The sequence below is a fragment of the Penaeus vannamei genome, chromosome 21, assembly GCF_042767895.1.
Source record: "Penaeus vannamei isolate JL-2024 chromosome 21, ASM4276789v1, whole genome shotgun sequence".
NCBI classification, from domain to species: Eukaryota; Metazoa; Arthropoda; class Malacostraca; order Decapoda; family Penaeidae; genus Penaeus; species Penaeus vannamei.
In genome coordinates this window covers 34,779,936-34,791,696 of record NC_091569.1, presented here as the reverse complement: position 1 = coordinate 34,791,696, position 11,761 = coordinate 34,779,936, and the positions used below count along the sequence as shown (strand labels likewise).

General features: G+C 43.2%; 1 protein-coding gene across 1 annotated transcript; it reads left to right on the top strand.

The window, feature by feature from the left end:
* The first annotated feature begins 4,146 nt into the window (after positions 1-4,146).
* Positions 4,147-9,693, top strand: LOC113824069 (uncharacterized). The gene is made up of 13 exons (XM_070136275.1): positions 4,147-4,190; positions 5,639-5,806; positions 6,071-6,267; positions 6,372-6,641; positions 6,995-7,169; positions 7,267-7,477; positions 7,523-7,763; positions 7,795-8,027; positions 8,073-8,313; positions 8,513-8,577; positions 8,660-8,907; positions 8,968-9,171; positions 9,225-9,693. Exons 1-13 carry the CDS (start codon positions 4,147-4,149, stop codon positions 9,691-9,693), a joined length of 2,766 nt encoding a protein of 921 aa, XP_069992376.1.
* Positions 9,694-11,761: the final 2,068 nt, after the last annotated feature.

The following is an 11,761-nucleotide window of genomic DNA, read 5'->3' as shown; positions in this document are numbered from 1 at the left end:
GGTTTTAGGTTAGGTTTGGTCAATTTTGTTTGGTTAATTTTGGTTTGGTCAGGTTTGGTTTGGCTTGATTGGTTAAGTTTGGCTTGGCTTGGCTTGGTTAGGTTTGGCTTGGTCAGGTTAGGTTAGGTTTGGTTTGGCTTGGTTAGGTTAGGTTTGGTTTGGCTTGGTCAGGTTAGGTTTGGTTTGGTTTGGCTTGGTTAGGTTTAGTTAGGTTTGGCTTGGTTAGATTTGGTTTGGTATGGTTAGTTTTAGGTTTGGCTTGGTTAGATTTGGAATGGTATGGTTTGGTTTGGTTTGGTCACTTTTGGTTTGGTTTGGCTTGGTCAGGTTTGGCTTGGTAAGGAACAAAATTCACACAAAAAACTACAGTTTGACAATACATAATTCTGTGGTGATTGGGATAATCAGAACGTGTTTTTTCTCACGAGTCGCTCAGCCGAAATTGCAGGAGGATCGTTGTGTATGTTGCAACAAATCCTGCAATCTGGTGAGAGGAACAAGAGAATTAGGTTGTTATTAAAAAAAAAAAAAATTTGATTAAGGTAAGATATATCATATCATGTCTCGTTCAATGCTGTTGTTATGTTCTGTGTTATATAATAGATAAGATTAATGATATACGTTGAAGTTATATTGTATTAGTACTCGACAAGGAAGGGAAAGTAAAAAAAAAAAAAAATACTATCTGTTTTTCTCTATGCCTATCTATTCCTAACGCGTTTAACCTTGGCTCTGGAGACTATCTATCTATCTGTCCACTAATGAACCGTATTCACGTTGCCAAATGTAGAATGAGAATAAATATCTTCACAAGAGATGTATCTTTTGCCTTGTGAAGATATTCATTCTCATTCGTACCTTTTTTTACTATGCATTGATCTATCTCTCATTCCCATTATTTATCCTGTCGATCTATCTATCTCTCCATAAATTTATCTATCACTCGGGTCTCTCTTGGATCTCACGCCCCTGTTTATCTATCCATTATCTATCTATTTCCCGATCCATCTACCTAGTTCTTGGCATGCAGTCTATCCATCTGGCTATCTCTCCCTTCACGTAATCTTTAATCTATCTTGATTTTTTTTTTTTTTTTTTTGTCTCTCCATATCTCTGTTTCTCTATGTCTCCCATCCATCCGTCTATCAGCATTCTACACGTCTCTCTATCTATCCATCTTGTACCTGCCTTTCCATCTACCTACTCACCAATTATCTATTTCCCCATCCATCTACCTAGCCCTTGTCACTGGGAGAGACCGAAGAGGCGCCCCAATCCTATCCATCTATCTCTCCGTATAGCAGTCTACCATCTATCTCTCTTTCTCTTCCTCTTTCTATCCAGTTATCCATCCATCTCTCCCTCCACGTATCTTTCAATGCGTCTATTTCTCCGTTTAACTGTCTATTATTTCTTTCCCTATCTCTCTCTTTTTGCTCAACACAATTTTGTGTTTCACTGCAACAAAAAAAGTCTTGGGGCAAGGTAGGTCATCCGTGATCAAATCAGAAAATACTACAGGCCGGCAGCATTGTTATCAATTTGTCCAACTCCTGAAACCTAAGAACACGACACAGGACACCAAACGGATGACAAACATTATCGTGCACACATGATTGATCAGTGCGTCGGTAATCACAAAACGGTGTTCGTAAGAACTGCAACTACCCCCTCTCACTAACAGACTGGTATTTCTACAACTTTTTTTTTTTTTTTTTTTTTCCAGAAGAGTACAGACTAAGAAACACAGACCTGTAATGGGCCTTCCTAGACAGGTCATAATCTGATAGACAATGAAATCGACTTGCTGATCGGTATGATCTGTGGATGGACATAAATAAAATCATAGGGCAAGAATAAGCAGAGAAGACATCGGTTACACAAGAACCGACCCCCCTCCCCCCTCTACCCCCACCCAAGAAAGGACGAAACAAATACCCTTTCCTCCATACCCTCCTCTCCCACACCCACTACCAGTAATTCTCCCCTCACGATAACCTCTCCCTTTCCCCCTGCCATCCAGCTGCCTTGCGCCCTTGTTGACTCGCCAGCCTCTAACACGGTCTATATACTTATATAGACCATGGCCTCCAACTCTGCTGAGCCATCTTCTGTGACTGACTTTTATCCGTTGGCACTCACGTTGACGAGCCTGGCCTTGGCGAGGACGAAGAGGCGCCCCAGCTGGAAGTCCGGGTAGGCCGACATCAGCTCCAGCAGCCGCCCCAGCTGGCCATGAGAAAGACACGGAAAGACATGAGAAGGATACGGGAAGGACATGAAATGGACATGAGGACATGAGAAGGATACGGGAAGGACATGAGGACATGAGAAGGACACGGATTCAGCTTTTCTCTTGTTTTCGAGGACATATATCATTGCACTAGTGCATCTGATGTCGAATGGATCCATGAACTATATTGCATGCTGTCACGTGGTGATCCGTGGCACTTCACTGAGATCATGAAGGAGAAGAGGACATACTAAGTCTTAACTGTTAAACAATATTCTTTCCTATGCTTTGCGTCTACTTATATCTCTTTGCGTATAGCTTTGCGGTGACAAGTATACGAAAAGGAATATTGTTTGGAAAAAGCTTCGATTATTTTACCTTCTCATTCACAGCTTCGTCGGTGACCAGGAGCCGCAGTGTGAGAAGTGTGTGGCGCAACGATTCCCTCTGGCGGCAGAAAAGCAAGTTAGAATGTTATTTATCGTCAAATGTTGGAGCAAACTCATTATCACTTTATGTGACAGTGTTCCCTCTGGGCCTTGGAAAAGGTTTAGGGCTAACGTCAACAACAAAAGTGCGTCTACGAGTCGGAATTGTCTACCTCCTCCTTTACCAACTCCGGGGAACAACACAGGAGGATAATGTTCGTGGTTTCCTTCAGACAGATAAAGGACAGCTCGAAGGCAAACTCGGTGCCCGTAGACATCAAATAGAAGATGGCCATTGTGAGATGCAGCATGGCTCTGAGCAGGATGAGAGCCACCGGCACGGCAATGTAGTCGTTGAACGCTTTCTGAAGCTCGTGTACGTCGAAGATCAATCGTGCGGCGAAGGAGGTTTTGTCGGCGTCCAACTGCTGCCGAAGGAGACGAAGGCGCGAGTGACTGTGCACGGCCCCGTCGGGGCATTCACTCTCGCTGCCCACGGTGGCCAGAAAGGTCTCCCGCAGGCTGTCGGGACCGACTCCCAGCACGTTTTTGTACAGGTCGGACATCGAGGAGCACACGGAGTGAAACAGAACGATGAGGGCAAGGACGGCGCTGTCGAGGATGTGTATCACGAAGAAGTAACCGAAGAAGTAGATCGTACTGGATTGGTCAGATACCTTTACAGCCTCCACCAATGAGTAGAAATGTATGGAAAAGTTGATTAGATAAAGCACCAGTCCACAACGCAAACCGTTTCTCGAAAACGTCTTGAGAGGGACAGAAACCCTTCTTAGCAAGAGGACGAGCCGCGTGATCAGGCTCGCTAAAGCCGACCAACTCACAACGAAGTTCGAAAACACCAAGGCGACTGCCACAATGTTTATGGCGATCGCGGTTTGTGTGGTGCTTCGCATTGTAGTTTCATTATCATTAATATGTATTTGTACGTCATAAAAGATGGAGATGGCAGAGACAGAGACCAGAGCCACGAAGAAAGCCTGCGACCAGAGCGTCAGCCATTTTGACTTGACGAGAAGCAAGGGCTCCTCCTCCCCTCGTGTGGGAGGCTTCCAAGCGCCCCCTCCTTCGCCCTGTCCTCGTCCGTCCCTCGGGGCTCTCGACGCGGCGGCGGCCCTCGCCCACGCGGGCCCTCGCCCCCCCTCCGGACGAGACGCGAGACCCAGAGAGTCCGGCCAAGTGTAGGGCAAGACGCCCAGGACGCGCAGGACCTTCAGGCTCCGCACCAGGGCCTTGTCGGGCGCGAAGCCCTCCCCGAACACCCCATTTGGCTTCATCGTTCAGCCTGTCGAGCTGGCACACGGGTGGAGGGAAGAACGGAAGAGCTCCAACCTCCTCAGCGATGGACGAAGAGCCGCAGACTGCAAGAACTGCAAGCGCGCGAGGAGCACGCGGATCGATCTCGCAGGCCTCCTTTGCGGGCGAAAGGAGGAAGGCGCTGACAGGCGGTTCGTATGAGGTTGAACAATGGCTCCTTCGCTGGCTTTGTCTCCTCGTGAATTCATCGATATGTTGGCGTGTATGCCTGTGCAACTTTATCATTGCAATTAGTTGTACTGTTATTGCTATTGTTATCATCATTATTGTCTTTGTTATTGCTGTAACTATTCTTATTGTACTGATAACAATGAAAATGATCCTCGTAATGATAATTATGACAGTGCTAACGGTGATAGTAATATGGATGATGATAACAATGATAATAATCATAATGATAACAATAATAATGGTAATGATAATGATGGTAATAATAATTATAATAATAATGATAATAATAATAGTAATGATGATAATAACAGTAATTTTGATAATGATAATAATAACAATAACAATAGTAATGATAATAATTATATTGATGATAATAAGATTAAAAACAAAAACGATGATCATAATAATAATAATGCGAATACAAAAAAGAATAAAAGTGATAATACTAATAATAATGATAATAATTAATATTATTCTAACCATAATCATGATGATAACATTGATGACAATGAAAAAGATGATAATAATAATACTAATTGTGATAATAGTGATAATGATAATGATAGTAATATTAATGATATTTGAAATGATAATAATGATTATAATGAAAACAATAATTAATGATAATGATAACAATAATGCTAATAAAAGTAATGCTAATAATAACATTGTCAATAATAATAGTAATGATAATAACGATAAGGATGATAATAATGATGACGATGATAATGATACATATAATAGTAATAGAATAATGATAAAAAATAATAAAAATAATAGTAATGATAAAAATAATAAAGATAATAATGATAATAGCAATAATAATAATGATAATAGTAATTATACTAATACCAATTATAATAACAATAGTAATAATCAATGAAAATATCAATTATTATTTTCATCGTCATTATCATCAGTATCATTATCATAATCATTATTATCATTATCATTATTATCATCATCATTATTATCATTATCATTATTATCATCATCATTATTATCATTGTTATTAAGTTAGTATTATTATTACTATTAATATCATTATCATTGTTATTAAGTTAGTATTATTATTACTATTAATATCATTATCATTGCTATTATTACCCTTATAATTATCATTATCATCAGGATTATGTTAGTGATAACAATAATATCAATGATAATAATAATGATAATCTTACTATCACCATCGTCATATCATAATGAATTGATCTTCTTGTTGAATAATTTTGTTATCTTCCCTATTATGAACATCACCATTACGATAGTGATACGGATTAGATAATTAATTACATGAGCATAACAATCAACCAGAATCAAGTCCACAATCAACCAGAATCAAGTCCATAATCAACCAGAATCAAGTCCATAATCAGCCAGAATCATGTCCATAATCAGCCAGAATCAAGTCCATAATCAGCCAGAATCAAGTCCACAATCAACCAGAATCAAGTCCATAATCAACCAGAATCAAGTCCACAATCAACCAGAATCAAGTCCATAATCAACCAGAATCAAGTCCACAATCAATCAGAATCAAGTCCACAGTCAATCAGAATCTAGTCCACAATCTATCAGAATCAAGTCCACAGTCAACCAGAATCAAGTCCACAGGCAACCAGAATCAAGTCCACAGGCAACCAGAATCAAGTCCATAATCAACCAGAATCAAGTCCACAGTCAACCAGAATCAAGTCCACAGTCAACCAGAATCAAGTCTACAGTCAACCAGAATCAAGTCCACAGTCAACCAGAATCAAGTCCACAGTCAACCAGAATCAAGTCCACAATCTATCAGAATCAAGTCCACAGTCAACCAGAATCAAGTCCACAGTCAACCAGAATCAAGTCCACAGTCAACCAGAATCAAGTCCACAATCAACCAGAATCAAGTCCATAGTCAACCAGAATCAAGTCCACAGCCAACCAGAATCAAGTCCACAATCAACCAGAATCAAGTCCATAATCAGCCAGAATCAAGTCCACAATCAATCAGAATCAAGTCCATAATTAGCCAGAATCATGTCCACAGTCAACCAGAATCAAGTCCACAATCAATCAGAATCAAGTCCACAGTCAATCAGAATCAAGTCCACAGTCAATCAGAATCAAGTCCACAGTCAACCAGAATCAAGTCCACAGTCAACCAGAATCAAGTCCACAGTCAACCAGAATCAAGTCCACAGGCAACCAGAATCAAGTCCACAGTCAACCAGAATCAAGTCCACAGTCAACCAGAATCAAGTCCACAGTCAACCAGAATCAAGTCCATAATCAGCCAGAATCAAGTCCACAGTCAACCAGAATCAAGTCCACAGTTAACCAGAATCAAGTCCACAGTCAACCAGAATCAAGTCCACAGTCAACCAGAATCAAGTCCACAGTCAATCAGAATCTAGTCCACAATCAACCAGAATCAAGTTCACAATCAACCAGAATCAAGACCACAGTCAACCAGAATCAAGACCACAGTCAACCAGAATCAAGTCCACAGTCAACCAGAATCAAGTCCACAATCAACCAGAATCAAGATCACAGTCAACCAGAATCAAGACCACAGTCAACCAGAATCAAGTCCACAATCAACCAGAATCAAGACCACAGTCAACCAGAATCAAGACCACAGTCAACCAGAATCAAGTCCACAATCAACCAGAATCAAGACCACAGTCAACCAGAATCAAGACCACAGTCAACCAGAATCAAGTCCACAGTCAACCAGAATCAAGTCCACAATCAACCAGAATCAAGACCACAGTCAACCAGAATCAAGACCACAGTCAACCAGAATCAAGACCACAGTCAACCAGAATCAAGACCACAGTCAACCAGAATCAAGACCACAGTCAACCAGAATCAAGACCACAGTCAACCAGAATCAAGTCCACAGTCAACCACAATCAAGTTCACAATCAACCAGAATCAAGACCACAGTCAACCAGAATCAAGACCACAGTCAACCAGAATCAAGTCCACAATCAACCAGAATCAAGACCACAGTCAACCAGAATCAAGACCACAGTCAACCAGAATCAAGACCACAGTCAACCAGAATCAAGTCCACATTCAACCAGAATCAAGTCCACATTCAACCAGAATCAAGTCCACAGTCAACCAGAATCAAGTCCACAATCAATCAGAATCTAGTCCACAATCAACCAGAATGAAGTCCACAGTCAACCAGAATCAAGACCACAGTCAACCAGAATCAAGTCCACAATCAACCAGAATCAAGACCACAGTCAACCAGAATCAAGGCCAGAATCAGCCAGAATCAAGTCCACAGTCAACCAGAATCAAGTCCACAGTCAATCAGAATCTAGTCCACAATCAACCAGAATGAAGTCCACAGTCAACCAGAATCAAGACCACAGTCAACCAGAATCAAGGCCAGAATCAGCCAGAATCAAGTCCACAGTCAACCAGAATCAAGTCCACAGTTAACCAGAATCAAGTCCACAGTCAACCAGAATCAAGTCCACAGTCAACCAGAATCAAGTCCACAGTCAATCAGAATCTAGTCCACAATCAACCAGAATCAAGTTCACAATCAACCAGAATCAAGACCACAGTCAACCAGAATCAAGACCACAGTCAACCAGAATCAAGTCCACATTCAACCAGAATCAAGTCCACATTCAACCAGAATCAAGTCCACAGTCAACCAGAATCAAGTCCACAATCAATCAGAATCTAGTCCACAATCAACCAGAATGAAGTCCACAGTCAACCAGAATCAAGACCACAGTCAACCAGAATCAAGTCCACAATCAACCAGAATCAAGACCACAGTCAACCAGAATCAAGGCCAGAATCAGCCAGAATCAAGTCCACAGTCAACCAGAATCAAGTCCACAGTCAATCAGAATCTAGTCCACAATCAACCAGAATGAAGTCCACAGTCAACCAGAATCAAGACCACAGTCAACCAGAATCAAGGCCAGAATCAGCCAGAATCAAGTCCACAGTCAACCAGAATCAAGTCCACAGTTAACCAGAATCAAGTCCACAGTCAACCAGAATCAAGTCCACAGTCAACCAGAATCAAGTCCACAGTCAATCAGAATCTAGTCCACAATCAACCAGAATCAAGTTCACAATCAACCAGAATCAAGACCACAGTCAACCAGAATCAAGACCACAGTCAACCAGAATCAAGTCCACAGTCAACCAGAATCAAGTCCATAATCAACCAGAATCAAGTCCACAGTCAACCAGAATCAAGTCCACATTCAACCAGAATCAAGACCACAGTCAACCAGAATCAAGTCCACAATCAATCAGAATCAAGTCCACAGTCAACCAGAATCAAGTCCACATTCAACCAGAATCAAGTCCACAGTCAACCACAATCAAGTCCACAATCAACCAGAATCAAGACCACAGTCAACCAGAATCAAGTCCACAGTCAATCAGAATCTAGTCCATAATCAACCAGAATGAAGTCCACAGTCAACCAGAATCAAGTCCACAATCAATCAGAATCTAGTCCACAATCAACCAGAATGAAGTCCACAGTCAACCAGAATCAAGACCACAGTCAACCAGAATCAAGACCACAGTCAACCAGAATCAAGTCCACAATCAACCAGAATCAAGTCCACAGTCAACCAGAATCAAGTCCACAATCAATCAGAATCTAGTCCACAATCAACCAGAATGGAGTCCACAGTCAACCAGAATCAAGTCCACATTCAACCAGAATCAAGTCCACAATCAACCAGAATCAAGTCCACAGTCAACCAGAATCAAGTCCACAGTCAACCAGAATCAAGTCCACAATCAACCAGAATGAAGTCCACAGTCAACCAGAATCAAGTCCACAGTCAACCAGAATCAAGTCCACAATCAATCAGAATCTAGTCCACAATCAACCAGAATGAAGTCCACAGTCAACCAGAATCAAGTCCACAATCAATCAGAATCTAGTCCACAATCAACCAGAATCAAGTCCACAGTCAACCAGAATCAAGTCCACAGTCAACCAGAATCAAGTCCACAGTCAACCAGAATCAAGTCCACAATCAATCAGAATCAAGTCCACAATCAACCAGAATGAAGTCCACAGTCAACCAGAATCAAGTCCACAATCAATCAGAATCTAGTCCACAATCAACCAGAATCAAGTCCACAGTCAACCAGAATCAAGTCCACAGTCAACCAGAATCAAGTCCACAGTCAACCAGAATCAAGTCCACAATCAATCAGAATCTAGTCCACAATCAACCAGAATCAAGTCCACAGTCAACCAGAATCAAGTCCACAATCAATCAGAATCTAGTCCACAATCAACCAGAATCAAGTCCACAGTCAACCAGAATCAAGTCCACAATCAATCAGAATCTAGTCCACAATCAACCAGAATCAAGTCCACAGTCAACCAGAATCAAGTCCACAATCAATCAGAATCTAGTCCACAATCAACCAGAATCAAGTCCACAATCAATCAGAATCAAGTCCACAGTCAACCAGAATCAAGTCCACAATCAATCAGAATCTAGTCCACAATCAATCAGAATCTAGTCCACAATCAACCAGAATGAAGTCCACAGTCAACCAGAATCAAGTCCACAATCAATCAGAATCTAGTCCACAATCAACCAGAATCAAGTCCACAATCAACCAGAATCAAGTCCACAGTCAACCAGAATCAAGTCCACAGTCAACCAGAATCAAGTCCACAGTCAACCAGAATCAAGTCCACAATCAATCAGAATCAAGTCCACAATCAATCAGAATCTAGTCCACAATCAACCAGAATGAAGTCCACAGTCAACCAGAATCAAGTCCACAATCAATCAGAATCTAGTCCACAATCAACCAGAATCAAGTCCACAGTCAACCAGAATCAAGTCCACAGTCAACCAGAATCAAGTCCACAGTCAACCAGAATCAAGTCCACAATCAATCAGAATCTAATCCACAATCAACCAGAATGAAGTCCACAGTCAACCAGAATCAAGTCCACAATCAATCAGAATCTAGTCCACAATCAACCAGAATCAAGTCCACAGTCAACCAGAATCAAGTCCACAGTCAACCAGAATCAAGTCCACAATCAATCAGAATCAAGTCCACAGTCAACCAGAATCAAGTCCACAGTCAACCAGAATCAAGTCCACAGTCAACCAGAATCAAGTCCACAGTCAACCCTCGGGATTGCCACGTACGTCCGGCCCCCCAGTGGCCATGCAGGCTCTGGATAGAGACCTTGAGCCGACGAGGGCTTGGGTCCCGAGCCACAAGCGATCAATCCCTAGTTTGCGCGCATCAGGTGAAGAGCAGGTAGTCTCCTCACACCCTCGGTCTTCGTCTGTCGGGTCTCGTGGAAGGGTCGATGGAGCCAACTGGTGTGTTTGGCGAAGGATCTGCGCCCGACAAGGCCCTGGTGCGGAGCCTGAAGGTCCTGCGCGTCCTGGGCGTCTTGCCCTACACTTGGCCGGACTCTCTGGGTCTCGCGTCTCGTCCGGAGGGGGGGCGAGGGCCCGCGTGGGCGAGGGCCGCCGCCGCGTCGAGAGCCCCGAGGGACGGACGAGGACAGGGCGAAGGAGGGGGCGCTTGGAAGCCTCCCACACGAGGGGAGGAGGAGCCCTTGCTTCTCGTCAAGTCAAAATGGCTGACGCTCTGGTCGCAGGCTTTCTTCGTGGCCCTGGCCTCTGTCTCTGCCATCGCCCTCTTCTTTGACGTACAAATACATATTAATGATAATGAAACTACAATGCGAAGCACCACACAAACCGCGATCGCCATAAACATTGTGGCAGTCGCCTTGGTGTTTTCGAACTTCGTTGTGAGTTGGTCGGCTTTAGCGAGCCTGATCACGCGGCTCGTCTTCTTGCTAAGAAGGGTTTCTGTCCCTCTCAAGACGTTTTCGAGAAACGGTTTGCGTTGTGGACTGGTGCTTTATCTAATCAACTTTCTGATACAGTCCTACTCAAGGGTTTCGGATGCTCTGACATTTGACCTATCTTACAATATCTACTGTTGCATCTTTGTGATACTCATCCTCGACAGCGCCGTCCTTGCCCTCATCGTTATGTTTCACTCCGTGTGCTCCTCGATGTCCGCCCTGTACAAAAACGTGCTGGGAGTCGGTACCGATAGCCTGCGGGAGACCTTTCTGGCCGCCGTGGGCAGCGAGAGTGAATGCCCCGACGGGGCCGTGCACAGTCACTCGCGCCTTCGTCTCCTTCGGCAGCAGTTGGACGCCGACAAAACCTCCTTCGCCGCACGATTGATCTTCGATGTACAAGAGTTTCAGAAAGCGTTCAACGACTACATGGCCGTGCCGGTGGCTCTCATCCTGCTCAGAGCCATGCTGCATCTCACAATGTCCATCTTCTATTTGATGTCTACGGGCACCGAGTTTGCCTTCGAGCTGTCCTTTATCTGTCTGAAGGAAACCACGAACATTATCCTCCTGTGTTGTTCCCCGGAGTTGGTAAAGGAGGAGGTAGACAATTCCGACTCGTAGACGCACTTTTGTTGTTGACGTTAGCCCTAAACCTTTTCCAAGGCCCAGAGGGAACACTGACACATAAAGTGATAATGAGTTGGCTCCGACATTTGACGATAAATAACATTCTAACTT